The sequence below is a fragment of the Eschrichtius robustus genome, chromosome 12, assembly GCF_028021215.1.
Source record: "Eschrichtius robustus isolate mEscRob2 chromosome 12, mEscRob2.pri, whole genome shotgun sequence".
NCBI classification, from domain to species: Eukaryota; Metazoa; Chordata; class Mammalia; order Artiodactyla; family Eschrichtiidae; genus Eschrichtius; species Eschrichtius robustus.
In genome coordinates, this window is record NC_090835.1 from 49,283,833 (window position 1) to 49,299,645 (window position 15,813).

General features: G+C 46.4%; 1 protein-coding gene across 2 annotated transcripts in view; it reads right to left on the reverse strand.

The window, feature by feature from the left end:
- ITGA9 (integrin subunit alpha 9) overlaps nt 1-15,813 on the reverse strand; it is a 354,422-nt gene that overhangs the window by 295,058 nt on the left and 43,551 nt on the right. For both annotated transcript variants that reach the window (XM_068558926.1, XM_068558927.1), the window contains exons 6-9: nt 11,418-11,547; nt 8,708-8,793; nt 5,977-6,045; nt 843-980 (exon numbers count right to left, since the gene is read on the reverse strand). In XM_068558926.1, coding sequence (XP_068415027.1) covers nt 843-980; nt 5,977-6,045; nt 8,708-8,793; nt 11,418-11,547 — 423 coding nt within the window. The remainder of the gene's footprint in view (nt 1-842; nt 981-5,976; nt 6,046-8,707; nt 8,794-11,417; nt 11,548-15,813) is intronic.

Below are 15,813 nucleotides of genomic sequence, written 5' to 3' on the forward strand. Positions count from 1 at the left end.
TTTCCCTCTTGTTGAATATTCTTTCCTCTAGATCCTGAAAAGATTCTACTTTCTCATTGGTCTCCTGCACCCACGGGTGCACTGCTGCCCCTCAGCCCCTGCCCCCACCCACCCTCCACTGTGCTGCAGAGACATTTCTGACTCGGCCACATCCTTTTCATGGTTCTGCAGAATAAGGGACATCGTGACTATAGCCCTTGGCCACTACGGTGGCCCCCATCCACCCCTCCCAGTCCCAACACGCTGAACTATGGTCCCACTGCCTCACACCTCAATCCACTTGCCCAGCTCCCAGCCCACTCCCGCCTGTCTACCTAGCTCGCATTCTTCTTCAAGATTCCTCCCAGCCATCATGTCCTCTGAGAAGGCTTCTCTGCCTCCATGGGCAGGTGTGTATATAGTCCCAAGGAGACAAAATAACAGAGATGAAGCATGCCACCTCCGAAGCCAGTTTGCCTACGTTCAAATCCCAGCCCCACTGCTTCTTATCTGTGTGATTTGGGGCAAGTGACTTAACCTCTCTGAGCCTCAGTTTTTTCACCTGAAAAATGGGGACCCCCGATACCATGTGCACATGTCATTGAAATCATTCACAGGAAGCAGGAGAAACGGTTCCTGGTACATAGGAATCACTCATCTTTAGTCATTAAGATTTTTCTGGACCCCTGTATGTTTGCAGTCATAACACTGAGTATAACTTTCCATTGATGGAACACGGAGCTTTTTGAAGGTAAGAAGCGTGTCTTTTTACCTCCTCTGGGTGATGGGGCTCAGTCACTACTCCCCTGGGCCAACATCCCTCTCCCACACCCTGTCCACATGTTGCCCAGCTCTGTACTCACGTTTCCCCTGTTGATGTAGACAGTGACCTGCCCTTCGTCCCTGATCTCAGAAAACATGGGGGCCCCCACGAGCAGGTCAGAGAGGCCGTCCACGTTCAGGTCAACTGCACATAAGGAGGAGCCGAAGTAAGAGCCCATCTGCAACCAAGTCAAGTTGCAACAAAGCGTTCAGTGTCCGTCCTCACACACAAGGCCCCTGCCTTCCTCCAGCTGCCCAGCCTGACAAACATCTGCTCCCAAGCCCCTCGGAGGCTGTGCCAGCCATGCCACCCTGGAAACCAGAATGCCTGGGCCACGGTGAGATCCCAACTCCCCTGGCCTCCTGGCAGCCACGTGGGCCCCCCGGTCAAAGTGAGACCCACGTTTGCTGGCTTGGAGCCCCACCAAGGGGGAAACAAATGGACTGATCCCTGGAGAACAAGGTACTGCTTTTACAAATGCAAGCTGAGGCTGCAGACATAGGTTACAGCCATAATAAAAGTGCCTCGTATATCAGACATTTGACAAGGCCGAGCAAGTTAGGAATATGGAATTTCACAACACAAGGCAGGCATGAAAATAAATGTTACATGGGAAACAGATTACCCTCGCCCAGTCCTGGGCATAGCTGAAGATTGGTTAGGAAGGCGTGAGCTGAAGTAACAGAAAAAGGTACAACTCAGAAGACCATTTGGAGGATGAGGGAAAACAGCCAGGTTACATTGGCTTAATCATAGCTTAATTCAGTACCTGTTATTTTATTTTTTACTATTTTTTTAATTGAAGTATAGTTGATTTACAACGTATTAGTTTCAGGTGTACAGCAAAGTGATTCAGTTATACATGTGTATGTATACATATATATGGAAAAGAATCTGAAAAAATTCTTTTCCATATATATACACACATACTTTTTTAGATTCTTTCCCATTATGTTATTACTATATTCAATATATATTCGATTACTATATTCAATTATATTCAATCAGGATACTGAATATAGTTCCCTGTGCTACACAGTAGGCCCTTGTTGTTTATCTATTTCATATATAGTAATGTGTTTCTGTTAATCTCAAACTCCTAATTTATCCCTCCCCCCACCACCTTTCCCCTTTGGTATCCTAAATTTGGTTTCTATGTCTGTGAGTCTATTTCTGTTTTGTAAATAAGTTCATTTGTATCATTTTTTTAGATTCCACACATAAGTGGTATAATGTGCTTTGTCTTTCTCTGTCTGACTCAGTACCTGTTATTTTAAATTGGGGGTCTCAAACACAATCCAATGGGATCCAGGCAGGTGATACAACAGGTATAAGGAAAAAGCAAACAACAGTGCAGGCATGCTTACAGGTGGCAAGTGACACTCAGCTTCTGTGTCTAAGAAACGATAGAGAATGGTGGAGACTGCAGCAAACTAGAGTCCACAGACCCAGCTAAAGGAGCAATCCCCACCCAGGGGCAGTCAACTCCTGATTGACCCAGAAAAGGCCAACCATCTCATTTTTCAAGAGAAACCAAAGCTCTAAAATTTTATTTGAATTGCCTATTTTTAAAATGCTGACAACTAATTCATATTAAAAAATAATAAACAAACATACCATGCAGGCCAAATGAAAATTTTTGTAGGCTGTATCCTTTCCAAAGGCTGCCAGTGGGCGACCTCTGTTTTTAATTTAAAAAAAAAAAAAAAAAAAACTATCCTTTTAAAATAAATGTTTTCAAATAAAAGGGCTCTGGTTTTACAGACATGAACAAGCATTTTCTTTTGCTGTTTGTTGGTAGCTAACCCAGGGGAGTTTGAGAGAGGTGGAGGGTACTTTGGTCTATTTCCTGCAGCTCAGCCTGGGAAAGGACTCAAGTCCCTCCCAGTCACATGCCGAGGTCACTTCCACCCAACCCCCATCCCCACCTGCCCCCTTCCCAAGGGAGAAGGGCATGGGGAAGTTTCAGAATCATGGGGTGGGGGGGTGGGCAGAAACCAGTTGACAGTCACCAATTCAGTGGCCTTGCCAATGTCCCTATCTTGACTTTAGTAGAAGAAACCGCTAAGACCCAGGCAAGGCCCTGAAGACCGAAGCTGCTGGCTGTTCTCTCTGGCTGAGTCCCAGGGGAACTATTTGTTTCATTCCAATGGTCTATTTAACTTGGCATCTTCATCGGTGTTCAATCAGAAATCCCCGTACGTGAAGTTTCCTATCTAAGTCTTGACATATAAACACTTCACATACTCAATTACTGCAATGAAACTTCGATAGGGCAACGACATGCTTTGGGGTGAGTGTTCCTTGATCAGAGCTCTCCCATCAGCCTGGAAATATGAGGACACATGTCATAGCAATGGAATTGCATGTGTATTGGTGATTTCTTGAGTGCACTATACGAAGGATGTCAACCAGTAAAGACCAGAACCATTTGGGGTTTTGTCTCTCTTACGGCCAGGAGACGGAACTCTCTGACCAGATTCTGGCCACACGGAAGCAGAAGTGGATCAGGGGTTTCCTGAGTCAGAACCCTCCTCTATGTGTGGCTCCGGACACAGGGGTAAAGCAAAGGCATCCTTTGAAAGCCTGGGGTCATGTCCTTTCCCACTGAAATAATGGAGAAGTCAGTGGGACAAGAATTTCTCATTTCTTCTGGCACAAGCAGAATAAGATGTCTAAAGGGAGTAATGGTTTATTTCAAAATCAGAAAGATGATGACAGAGGTAAGCTGGAAGATGGTGAAACAAGATGGCAGAGTGAAGGACATATGTTACAATGGTTCAAGGTGAGGGCGAGAAGAGCCCCAAGGAAAATGAATGGCAGCTCTGGAGCTGGGAGGTGAGACAGCTGGCCCATGGTCCCCTCCTCAGGGAGCCCTGTCGTGTCATAATGAGGACACTCAAGCCGACCTGCAGGTTGGTCTGTGCTGAAACCCACGTCATCATGTCCTCGGGAAATTTGGAAAAGCAGGTTCTCAAACCTTTCCCTCTCACATCACCCACTCTCAAATCTGCTCCCCCAAACCTGCCCATGACCCAGACACAGATGGGTAGCCATGAAAGCTATCATCTAAACAGGGAGGGTTCTGGGAAAGAGAAAGGGCCCAATTATAGACTGTTGTTTACACCAGGATGACTAGCATCACCTGGGCCTGTCCTGGGCACAGGCAGCGGGCAGTGGAGGTGGGGACACAGGAAGCAGCGGGGAGGCACGGTGACAGCTGAACATGAAAATATTCTAAAAATAGGGTGATAGGGACTTCCCTGGTGGTCCAGTGGTTAAGACTCCATACTCCCACTGCAGGGGGCATGGGTTTGATCCCTGGTTGGGGAACTAAGATCCCGCATGCCACAAAGCGCAGCAAAAAAAAGAAATAAATTTTAAAAATAATAAAAATAGGGTGATAAATGTGTTTAAGCCCCACAATTCACTTTAAGGACTCCCTAAAAAAAACAGTAGTTACGTAAGATGATAGATGTGTTAGCAAACCTCAGCGTGGTCATCATTTCACAATATATACGTGTACCAAGTCATCACACTGTACACCTTGAACGTGTTATATATCAATTATATCTCAATAAAGCTGGGGCGGGGAATAATTTCATGCTGTCAAGCCGAGGTACATTGGAAGGGGAGCAGAGGGAGGGAGGGAGGGTTTTCCACAGGAAAACTCACCCATTTATTTTTTTTGGATAAAGAGCTAAAATGTTAGGCTTAGCAGCATTTACACCCTACTTGCTCTTTGGGACTCTTTCTCAGAAATGGCACGGGGTTATTTATTTTCTAACTTTAGAGGTGCTTGGAAATCCTTTTTTTGCAGAATTGCTCACAGTCTTTTTCCAGTGTTGTTGCTTTGGGGTTTTGGAAATGTTAAAATAACACAGGCTTGCATAGTTCCCGGGGGAACGCAGAGCTGCTCTCAGGGAAAACCTCACAAAACTGAGTTTGGTGATGTATTTTTTATTGAAAAGGTTATGACAGTTATATACTAAAAATACACATGATGGTTGTTAAAACTGCAAAAAGCTCTACTTGTGAGTGGGATTTCTGGAACTCAGACTATGACTCCCCATCAGAACAATATGCAGTGGTGCCAGGCTGGCATGAGGCAGGTCTAACACAGCAGGACCTGAACTGGGGCACATGGCCCACCCAGGATGGAAACATCATTTTTTCCCCCTCTTCTTAGTGTAATGGTAGGAGAATGTCAGAAGGCAATTTTACCTATCTCCTCAAATCTCCCTCCCAAGTCCCAAGTCCTGCGCTTCTTCCCCGAGCTCACTACGGCCTCTACCAAGACAACTCTTCAAATCACCCCCTTCACCTCCCCACCTAAACTTGTCTCCTCTTAGAGCGGCCAATCTTACCAAACAATCCTGCCGATCGAAGCCATGCCAAGGTGTGCACCACTGATAAGCCCACGAAAAATGGTGCTTATTAATCAAAGGAATCTCTACCTGGCTTAATTTCAGACTACGGTACAATATAATGGAAACTTGCAGGAAATGGAGAGAGAATTAGCAACAGGGTAAGGATAATAAGATGACACAGGCAGATAAACCTTGCCCAGGACTAATTTCAGGGCAGCCTTCCCCAGCTATTTCTATTTCAAAGTTCTAAAAGGAACCTGGTGATATTTGTTTGTTTTCTGTGTGGCAACAGTCTCCATGGCGATGGTGGCAGAGGGCTTGGGATGTAAGCAGGAGGGGCAGCTTTGGGTTGGTGAGATAGGGAGAGTGAGAACCATCTATCTGCCTGCCTCCTTTGAAAGTAATCGGTCATGTATCTGTACTCAACAATGCCTGATCTCTCTGGAGCTGGGAGAAAGACAGACGGAGAGGGACAGAGAGGCAGAAAGATAAAGGCAGAAAGACACAGAGTACATAGTCATTTTGATGAGTATCTGAACCACGGACAACCTTTTAGACCTCTGTGCTGTAACTTGCCCGTGTACAAACTCATCTCGTTCCCCGTCTCAGTACGCGTGAATCCCAGGAATCTGCAGGTCACACACAATGCTGAGAAGGTAAAGGCTCCAACATGCAACTGAACATGCCATGTAAATGTAGGGCACTGATGGGCCTTTAAACCAATATTCTAAAAAGTAAGAACTGATTCCCACATGATGACATCTCTCAAACAAACAAACAAGACACTAACCCCAAGGATCTCACCTTTTTACCTGATGCCTGAAAAATCTTAATTAAGGTGCCTGATCTTCGGTCAGCTCTAAAAATATAAACCTACGGAAGGAAAAAAAAAATCCAGTTAAGATGGAAGCAATGACCAAAGATATTTATCAGCATCCTTCTGGGAGTTCTATGTAAATGCCTGACCAGACACACGCAGGTGTGCCTACACTAGCTGATGACAAATCATTTTACCCACTCTGCAAAAAACTGTCCTTCAATCCTGAGGCAGAAATCACCTCCATGCCTCCTGAGCCACATTGTTCACGGAAGCCATGCCCAGTAAGACCTAAGGAGCTTCCAAATTACTACCAAAAAGTCAACTCCTGGGAAAAGGATTTTCTTCCTCGAAACACTTCCTTCCTTCCTATTAGTTAGAGCTTTAGCAGGTATCACAATACAGTCATCCCTTGGCGTTTGTGGGGGACGGGGCTCCAGAACCCCCAGGATAGCAAGATCCACAGATGCTCAAGTCCCTTAAGTAAAATGGAGTAGTGTTTGCATATAACCTAGGCAATCATCCCTACATTACTTAGACTATCTAACACAATGTAAATACTATGTAAATAGTTGTAAATACAGTGTAAATGCTATGTAAATAGTTGGGTGGCAAATTCAAGATTTGCTTTTAGAACTTTCTAGAATTTTTTTCCCCAAATATTTTCCATCCCTGTTTGGTTGAATCCACAGATGTGGAAACCCGCAGGTAGGGAGGGCCAACTGTGTAAGAGGAGGGATGGACGTGAGTATTTTAGACAAAGTGATTCCACAGAACGTTAGTGTCATGAGATCTGCTTGGGTAAATATGTGTTTAGTTTGCAAAATGCCAGAGTTAAACATTAAATAAATTCCTTTACTGGGGACCTTTCAAAGCCTTTAGCCTGTGCATTTACACCATGAATCTCCACCACAGAAAGGACTGTTTGTGTAGAACTTGCTAAATGACATGAGTGTGGAAGTTCTTTTTCAAGTTGCATCTTAAGGGAAGAGCGAGTGTCCCATGAGAACCAGTGTCAGGGAGCCTCCCATGGGGTCAGGAATCACCATCTTAGTGTGAATGCTTTCCTGCCCCAATACCAGAAACGATAACCACCAAGATCCTGAAGGCCAGAGAGCCATCCTGGAGTCCTTGGGAAGCAAGTCTGTACCAGCTCCCATGCCTGGCAATGTGGAACCATCAGCAACTTTGCCAACTACGACCAGTCTCCCCAGCACCTCTCAGGGGATCCAGCTGAAAGCAGCATTTTTATGTTCATCTTTGTTAACTAGATCCAGGATGCCCTCTGCCTGGCTCTATCAGTTTTAAGTACCATTCTCATCCTAAGGCTTGACAGGGACCATACAGTTATCCCAACCATCTGAAGAGAAGACAATTAGATCAAGTTTTCTGTAACTGGTGATTTAAAACAAAACAAAGCTGCTGTCAGCAGCACTGAGGCATCCACACTGCTGTGAATTGGGAGGTAGGCGTGTTTACCGGCTACAGAGATGCCTGGTCACACGCAGCTCCTCCCCCAGAAGAGATTATCAATGTGGGGACAGCCCTTGGCTCTGTCCCTCCACCACGCAGAGGAATTCATGTGACTCGGAAAGACTCACCCCTTGCTGGAAGTTATCAGAGTTCATCTGCACACCTCCCCTGTGCTCAGGGCCCTGGGTTTTTAATGTGGCTTCGTTTTCAAGGAAGATGGCATTGGTGTTAACAGGGAGGGAGGTATGTGCTCCAGAAATCTGAGTGTTGACTCCTAACTACTGCCCAGGAGGATCCAGGAAAATGACCCTCATGAATGCCCAGCAGTCACGCCTTGTCCACTGATCAGACTGACATCCTGGCCGAAGGCTCCAGTTACCAGTGGTCTCGGTCTGTCTGGCCCTCTCCAGAATCCACTTTTCCAAGCCCCCAGAGATACAGCCAGATTCTATCAAAGGTCCACCCCTTATGGGCTCAGACCCAAAGACCATTCCTCTCTTCAGTCGTAACTATCAAACAAACTATGGAGCTTGTTAAAATGCAGATTCCTGACTCATCTGGACCGACTCAACTGGACTTCCTGTAGCCTGGAGCTAAAGATCCAACAAACATAGTCCTCTATACTTCAGGCCCCATAGATGCCATGATTCCCAAAGGGATTCTGACGGTCCTAGATCCATGGGGTCTTTTTAAACTCTGGGCAGATACTTTAGGGAAAGAGACCCATATATTCCCAGTCTAGCCTCTGGGCTGAACTGGTCTTGTTTCTAAAACACTGGAGGAAAAAATGTGAGAATCTAGGCCTAAAGATAAATAAAAAGGCCCCAAAGATATCTGGAACTAGACCTGGTTCCATTAAGTCAAACTTGGAAAGGATTTGGGAGAGGGGAGGGTTTGAAGTCAGGTAGTGCTGGACACCCTTCCTTTGGAGAATGGCACAATACCACGGGTCAATCTTAATCATCTCTCACACACACAGCATCAGTCATGAAAAACATTCTCAGATGACAAAGTGCAGAGAATGGAGAGGTCTGGGAATAGTATTCATAATCGGATGAAGCTTTCAAAGTAAATTCTCAAAAGAGGCTGGATGGAGATGAACAGATGATTCCTCAATATTTCATCATTTACCTGCCAGCCACCCAGCAGAATGTTCACATCAAAGTGAGTTGACAAACCTCAAAAAGAGTGGCAGCATGCTCCCCCTGTCTGACCCCGTGCTATTCCATAGACTTTGTTCCTCACCTTCCCAATGCCTTCATCCTGAGGGGCACCTCCTACCACATCGGTGGTGGACACGTGAGAAAAGTGTCCGGCAGTAACTGCATAACCTGCAGAAGACGGGGAGAAACCAAGGAAGGGGTGGAGAAAGAAGATCCATCAGAGGACAATGTTTCTCAAGCATCCCTTATCTGGACAATTATGATCCAGTTATTCTTGGAACATAAATTATCAGGGAATAAATGGCAGCTGTCAGTCTTCTCACACTGGAATGGCTCATCTCACAAAAAGACACGTTCACAAGGACTCCAGGGCAGGAAAGAGTGCTTTCTGAGTGCTGTGCTAAATACTCCACATCTATTTTTTCCTTTTTGAGATACAATTTTCATACAGTAAAGTACACACATCTAAAGTGTAGAATTTAACAAGTGTGTACACATGGACATAACCATGCAATCACCAGCCAGAGTGACTATAACCACACAACCACGAGCCCAAAAGGTCCCCTCATTCCCTCTCCCAGTCACTACCCTCCCCTGCACGGGTCACCCCTCTCCTGATTTCTGTCACCATATATTACGTGTGCCTGTTCCAAACTTCCCTCAGCATAACTTCTGTGAGGCTCATCCATGCTGCTGAGTGTGGTACTAGTTTCTTTTTATGGATGGGTATGTTCCATTGTATGATGATATCATAATGTCTTTATTCTCCTACTGCTGGGCATTTAGGTTGTTTCCAGTTATTTCAGCTTTATTGTGAATAAAGCTGCTATGAACATTCTTACACACGTCTTCAGATGCCACTGTCTCTTATAATCTCCCAACTCTATTTCACAGATACGGAAACAGGGACTAAATGTGGGTAAGCAACACACCCAAGATCACACAGCAAGATTCAAATCCAATCTCTGTGTCTCCAAAGCCCTTGCTGTGAACCATTATGCACACCCCCTCCTAAGAAGAGCCAGAAAAAAGCTGACAGTGGGTGGGTGGGTAGATGGATGGCTGAGCAAAGAATCCACGGATGCAAAAAAATCTAGAAACAACGGTAAAAGTTGTCTGAGCTTAGTCTAAATGTCTCCTGCTTTCTGAGAGCCCTGCCGGCAGTAAAAACCCTGTACAGGCTGCTGTGTATTCTACAAACCTTTTCCTCATCCTCAAACCCTAATGTTATGATCATAAGCTGCTTGCATTTTGTAATGGTGTCATATGATCAACTCTTGCTCACCAGGTGGCTGATTTCTCTCAGACTGGAGGCTCACGTTCCCTAAGACTATTATGAGTGACATCAAAGCTTCAAGTGAGCCTTGCAATCCCACAGCATGAAGGCCTCTGCTTGGCACACAGGAAGGAGCCACGGGCCCTGAGGCTCAGAGGGCCTATCGACCCTAAAGCCACGTCCAAACTGGGCTCTTTTGTGCCTTCTCTTCATTCTCTGACCTAATAAACATGTGTTGAATCCCTCCTCTGCACCAGGCACTATACCAAGTCCTGGAAATGTCAGACAAACTCCCCTCCTCCAAGGTGCTCCCAGCCCAGCGAGGGGTCCACACCAGTGGGCGGGGCTGTCTGCAGAGCATACACAGGTGGGCAGCTCAGCACCTAGACTCTGGGCTCAGAAACCACAGGTTTAAACCCCCACTTTGCTACTGATGAACCATGGGACCTCGGCAAGTTAAATGACTTCTTTGTACCTTGGTTTCTTTACCTATAAAATGTAGGTAATAATAATGGCTGCCTCATAAGGTTGCTCCAGGTATTAAGAGAAATCATATGCAGAGCCTGGCATGGAGTAAGTCCCCAGTAAATGACAGCATTTAAGGAGCTGGGCGCGCAGAGCAGCAAACACCCCAAAGACTCCGAGTAAAGGTATCACAGTTGGTGCTACTGGGCAAAAGACTTAGCGGGGAAAAGACAAGTCAGGCAGTCCCTCCTGCCAACTCACAAGCGAATCTCTATGCAAAAAGCGGGTCAGGGACTCCCCCAGATTTAAGTTAAGTGTAATGAGTGTGAAAGAACATTGTTTTCTCATCATTAGGCCTTGCTAAATTTAGCTTCATTTTCAGCCCAGATTTACAGCATTTAGGGCCTGAATTAAAGAAAAGAGCCACGTCAAATCATCTTTTACACAAGTAAAGACAGCCTCTCTCTGTTCACCAATAAGCATGGTCTTGTCCAGAGTCACTCTGGCCTGGTGGCTGCTACCTTAAGTTTTGTCTACCTTCTTTCTAGAGGATTAAAACGGTTAAGAAAATAAAAGTTTTTCTGAGCCTTTAATTAAACCTCAGGATTAGGCTGCCATCCATCATGCTAATTTCTGGTTCTTATTATTTCTACCTGCAACCAGTTTTGTGACCAGAAAGCAGAGACCTCATTCAAAGGAAAGTCATGGAAAAACAGGATTCTCTCACACTTGTTTTGTATCTAATCATCTGAACCCGAGTAATTGCTATAATAGGAAAAGAAAATGTTTGCTTCCTTGGAGGTTCAACTGTCAGCTTTTTAATTAAATCACACAGTTTTAATTCAGTCCCGTCCTTTGTTCTCCTCTCTCTCTACCTGCTATGTGTGGAGCTCAATGTTGTGGTGCCCTTGGCTAAAAGTGCAACTAAGTAGAACAGCAGTTGTAAAAGCCAACGAACTCTTCTTTCCATCAGTAAAGCAATCACTGGCAAGCTTGGTGGTAATCACTCCCACTTCCCCTTTCTTACCTGTCACCTCCTTGAGCTACTCACCCAGGTAGGTGTACCTCCTGTTCATGATCACTTCATCATTTAGTTTGAAATAGGTGTTGTCTGTGAGGTTCAGCACTTTGACTGTCCCAGCCCAATAAAATGACCCTGGGGCACCCATCACAACCAGCTCCTATGGAAGAGAAACCCAAAGGTAAACAGGGAAGGAAACTGAAGAGGGGAGAAGGCGGTGTGATGAGACCCACAATCACAACAAAGAACTCGTAATTAAAGTAAAGATGCCACACCAGAAAATTTCTTCACCTGAGCAATAAAAAAAATTTCATATTCATAATGATTTACAATTGCCAAGATATGGAAGCAACCTATGCGTCCATCAACAGATGAATGGATAAAGAAGATGTACTGACACTCCAGAGAAATCCCCTCCAGTCTTCATTCTCAGGAATGGTTCTGAAGCTGGGTTTTCTGGCCACTAAAGACTCATTGCAAGGTCAAAACAACGAAAACAAGAGAGCAAAGAGGCCCACTACAGGAAAGATGTGGACTGGGGAGAGAAGAGACCACAGACAGCAAGACACAGCACTACTATTAAAACAGGCCCAGGAAGCACCCCAATGTTCATAGCAGCACTATTTATAATAGCCAATATATGGAAGCAATCTAAGTGTCCATCCACAGATGAACAGATAGAGAAGATGTGGTACATATAGACAACGGAATATGACTCAGCCATAAAAAAGAATGAAATTTTGCCATTTGCAGCAACATGGATGAACTTGGAGGGCATTATGCTCAGTGAAATAAGTCCAATAGAGAAAGACATCATCAAGGCTTTCCTTCCCCAACCTTCCCCAACAGGAAATCCCTTCTCTTTGATTATGTATATTTTCTAAAGTATCTACACTGCAGTAAGAAATAATAAAAATTATTTTTCTAACAAATTCATTAACTTTTCACTCCACAATATTTATTAAGTATCTTCTACTTATACCAGATCCACAGATCAATCAAATCCCTTTGTAAAACAATCCCAGGGTAAGGCAACAAGGAAATGCACAGAACGTTTAGAAAAAATTCTACCCAAAAGGGTTAAAATAAAGACAGTTTTAGAGGAAACCCCTCAGCTGTACAAAAACCCCAAAGATACAGGCCTTCTGGGCTCATGGAGATGCTGGACACTGTACAGGTCATGCTCTTGTTACTGACACACACACACACCACCCTTGGCCTCTAGGGTCCCCGCACTGTTATACTTCAGAAACATCCTTCCAGGCTGGCCCCTCTCTACAGAGCTGGCCTCACCGCTGTCAGAAGCTGCTGGTTTCCAACAAGTCCCTGGAGGCTAGATCCCGCCCTAAGAATTCTGAGTTTCTGTTAACATTTCATAAAGTGACACTGAATTCCCTGGGAGCAAATGTCTGAAAAAGCCAGAGCCATCTTAATAGAACAGCAGAGAGAGGAGGACAGAGCACACAGAAAGGAGAGCACGTGTGTGGCAGCAGCAGCAGCAGGACAATACTCTGAACAACACATGTTCTATGGTCAATTCGGGTAAGAACCTTACCAAAGAACAGGGTGTGAGCATGGCTGGAAGAAAAGCCACCAGACTCCTGCCTGAATGGTTTGCTGTTGATAATTCATGAAGGTGTGGACCAGGAATGACCACTGAGAAGCACTTCACTTTAAGGTTCTGAGACCCAATCCATCTCCAAGGATGCTATGAGGATGAGAAACCAGATACCCTCAGGGGTATCTCACTGCTTTATAAAAATATATCACTTTCTGCACTTAGGACACATCCCTGGGCAAACATGGGCAGTGCATTCATTCATTCCCCTTATACTCATCTGTTCTGTGTAAGGGACTGTGCTGTTTCTAGAAGGGGCATGAGAAAGACAAATGATCATCAGAGAAGGGAGACTTTCTCCTTGGTCTTAAGCTCAGAAAGGAATATGTAATCAGTGCCCGAACACAAAGGGCACAGAAAGACAAAATGAGCAGTATCCCCAGTGCCAGCCATAGACACAGTGGAGAGCTTTCTCCACCAGCAGCTCTTCACGAGCCAAAGATTTGAGCACCACCAGAGGCCTGTAAGGCTCTTGGGGACACCAGGCAGTGGACGTGTTGTTTTCTGATGATTCAGATTAATCCAGGATAAAAGTTGAGAAATGTATGTCTAACGTATCGCTGCATCCCCTCTCTCAAACATTACAAAGAGAATAAAACAAGGTCATCCTTCTCCTCAAAAACCTTTAAAACAAGCAGCTTTTGGTTTTTTTCCCTCTCCTCTTACTGTTTATGCCCCCTTCTCCCTGCAGTTCAAACTAGGTAAACTGAGGCCCAGCCTGAGACCCTTGTGGCTGGGGGCAGGGAAACAGCATCTCCCTGGAACTCCCTCCTATTTGGCTTTTTCCATCCGCTGTGGGTGCAGCCTGGGCCCTTTTGACACTGTCCACAAGTGCCAGGAAAATGTGATCAATGCTTGGCTCCTCACCACCCAGGAACAGACAACGCAAATGTGACACGCAGAAGTGCAAGCTTCTCCAAAAGCCCAAGGCCACCACTGCCTAAATCATGTGTGCGAAACTCCATCAATCAACAGCATGGGCCTTTCTGCAAGGGGCAGAACCTCCTGAGGCACACGGGTACCTGGAGTTGCCTGAGAGAAGCCACGGGCTTTTCTCTGTGCCCTGTAGGTTGGCACAAGCAGGGGGCAGAAGAGTCCTCGGGATCTGTGACAGAAGTCTGTGCCAGATGGATTTCCACCCAGATGTCCCCAGGCTCTCACAGTGGTGCCCCGACACCAGCAGGGTTGGGCCAAGTCTTCTCTTGCTGCTTAGAAGTATCTATCTCTGTTATCCTAGGCTACAAAAATAAATATGTTCCCGGGAAGCTCTCCCTTGTCCTCAACGCTGGGCTAAAATTCATGCAGTGTCCATAACTCAAACAGCTTTGATAAACCCAGGGTCACTGACATTCAGGTCAAGCAGTCGCCTTGGGCCAGAGTAGTTTGGGGCAACATGGCCATGACCGGAAGGCCACAGAACCACATCCAGCTTGGGAGGCAGCTGCCCGCCCTGTGCAGGGACAGCCCAGCTCCCAGCAAAGGCAAACCCAAGTGACAAGGTCAGCAGGAGGGCAGGAGAGGGGCGCAGTGCTGCCTGACCCCTTCAACCACATTTCCTGCTCGGCCTCCAACAGCTGAAGTTCCAGAAACGAGGGAGACTGGCAGTTCAAAGACCTCCTGTTTAGGGAGGCCAAAAGCCTGGGAACTGAAGCAGAGGCCAAGGCCCCGAGTGGCCGGGTCAGGACTGAGCCCTCCTGCTCACCGCCGCCCGGCTCCCTGCAGTGCTCCACGCACCAGCCCCACTGCTGCCCGCACCCTGCTTCCCTCAGGCTCTGGAGTCCCAGTAGGTCCTCTGGTAATCTGGAGCTGGCACGGCCCCCCGGGTTCCCCTCCACACCCTTGTCCTTCCTCCTCCTCCCTCTTAGCCCCAGTGCTCTCGTCTTCCCTGACTCTCCGGCTAGAGACATCCCTTCCCTGGGACTCTTCCTCTCCCCTAGCTCCCCACCAACATCTCCAATGAGTTCTCATTTCTGCGATGACTTGACTTTCTCCTCCCACTGTCTACAGGAGACATTCTGCTCAGAGCCCCCCAACCCCGGCCCTACGCTAAGCACACCCAGTCCCCTCAGAAACATACTAGCGTTGGCCAAATCAAGGCTGGATTCTAAAAACATCTATGTGAGTGTCCCATCCCATCACCTCACATGGCATGTGTATACAGCAGACCCATCAGTTTACCTCTCCCAGTGGATTCTTCCTTGGGCAGCCCCCTTTCCACCAGTACCACTGTCCCCCAGAAACCTGGCATAAAACCTCCTTCCTCTCCCCCACAGTCCTCTGGTCACCCAGCCCACTGATACTGCCTTCATATTTTCTGACTCCCCTCATCATTTTTATTCCTAAAACATCCCATAGGCTGCCCTGTCCCTTTGTGGCTGGACCACACCACAGCCTCCAACCTGGCCTCCTCCAGGCTCTCCCACTTCCAGACACCTGGGCACAAGACCAGCCCAAATAGACTTTCTTACGGCACTGCCATCACTGTGTCTGTAAACTTATAGCAGTTCCCTGCTGCTTCCTGCGTTGAGTCATACTTGCTAGATCTCAATGGAGGAACAACAGCCATAGAAATTACACCCTCTATATGCTTACTGAGATGGAAGATGGGTAACCTTGGCATACGGCAGGATGGTATCTCAAATCAACGGGGATAAAGAAAACATTTAAAAAAGCAGTATCAGAACAACCAACCAGGGCTTTCTTGGTGGCGCAGTGGTTAAGAATCCGCCTGCCAATGCAGGGGACATGGGTTCGAGCCCTGGTTCCGGAAGATCCCACATGCCGCGGAGCAACTAAGCCCGTGCACCA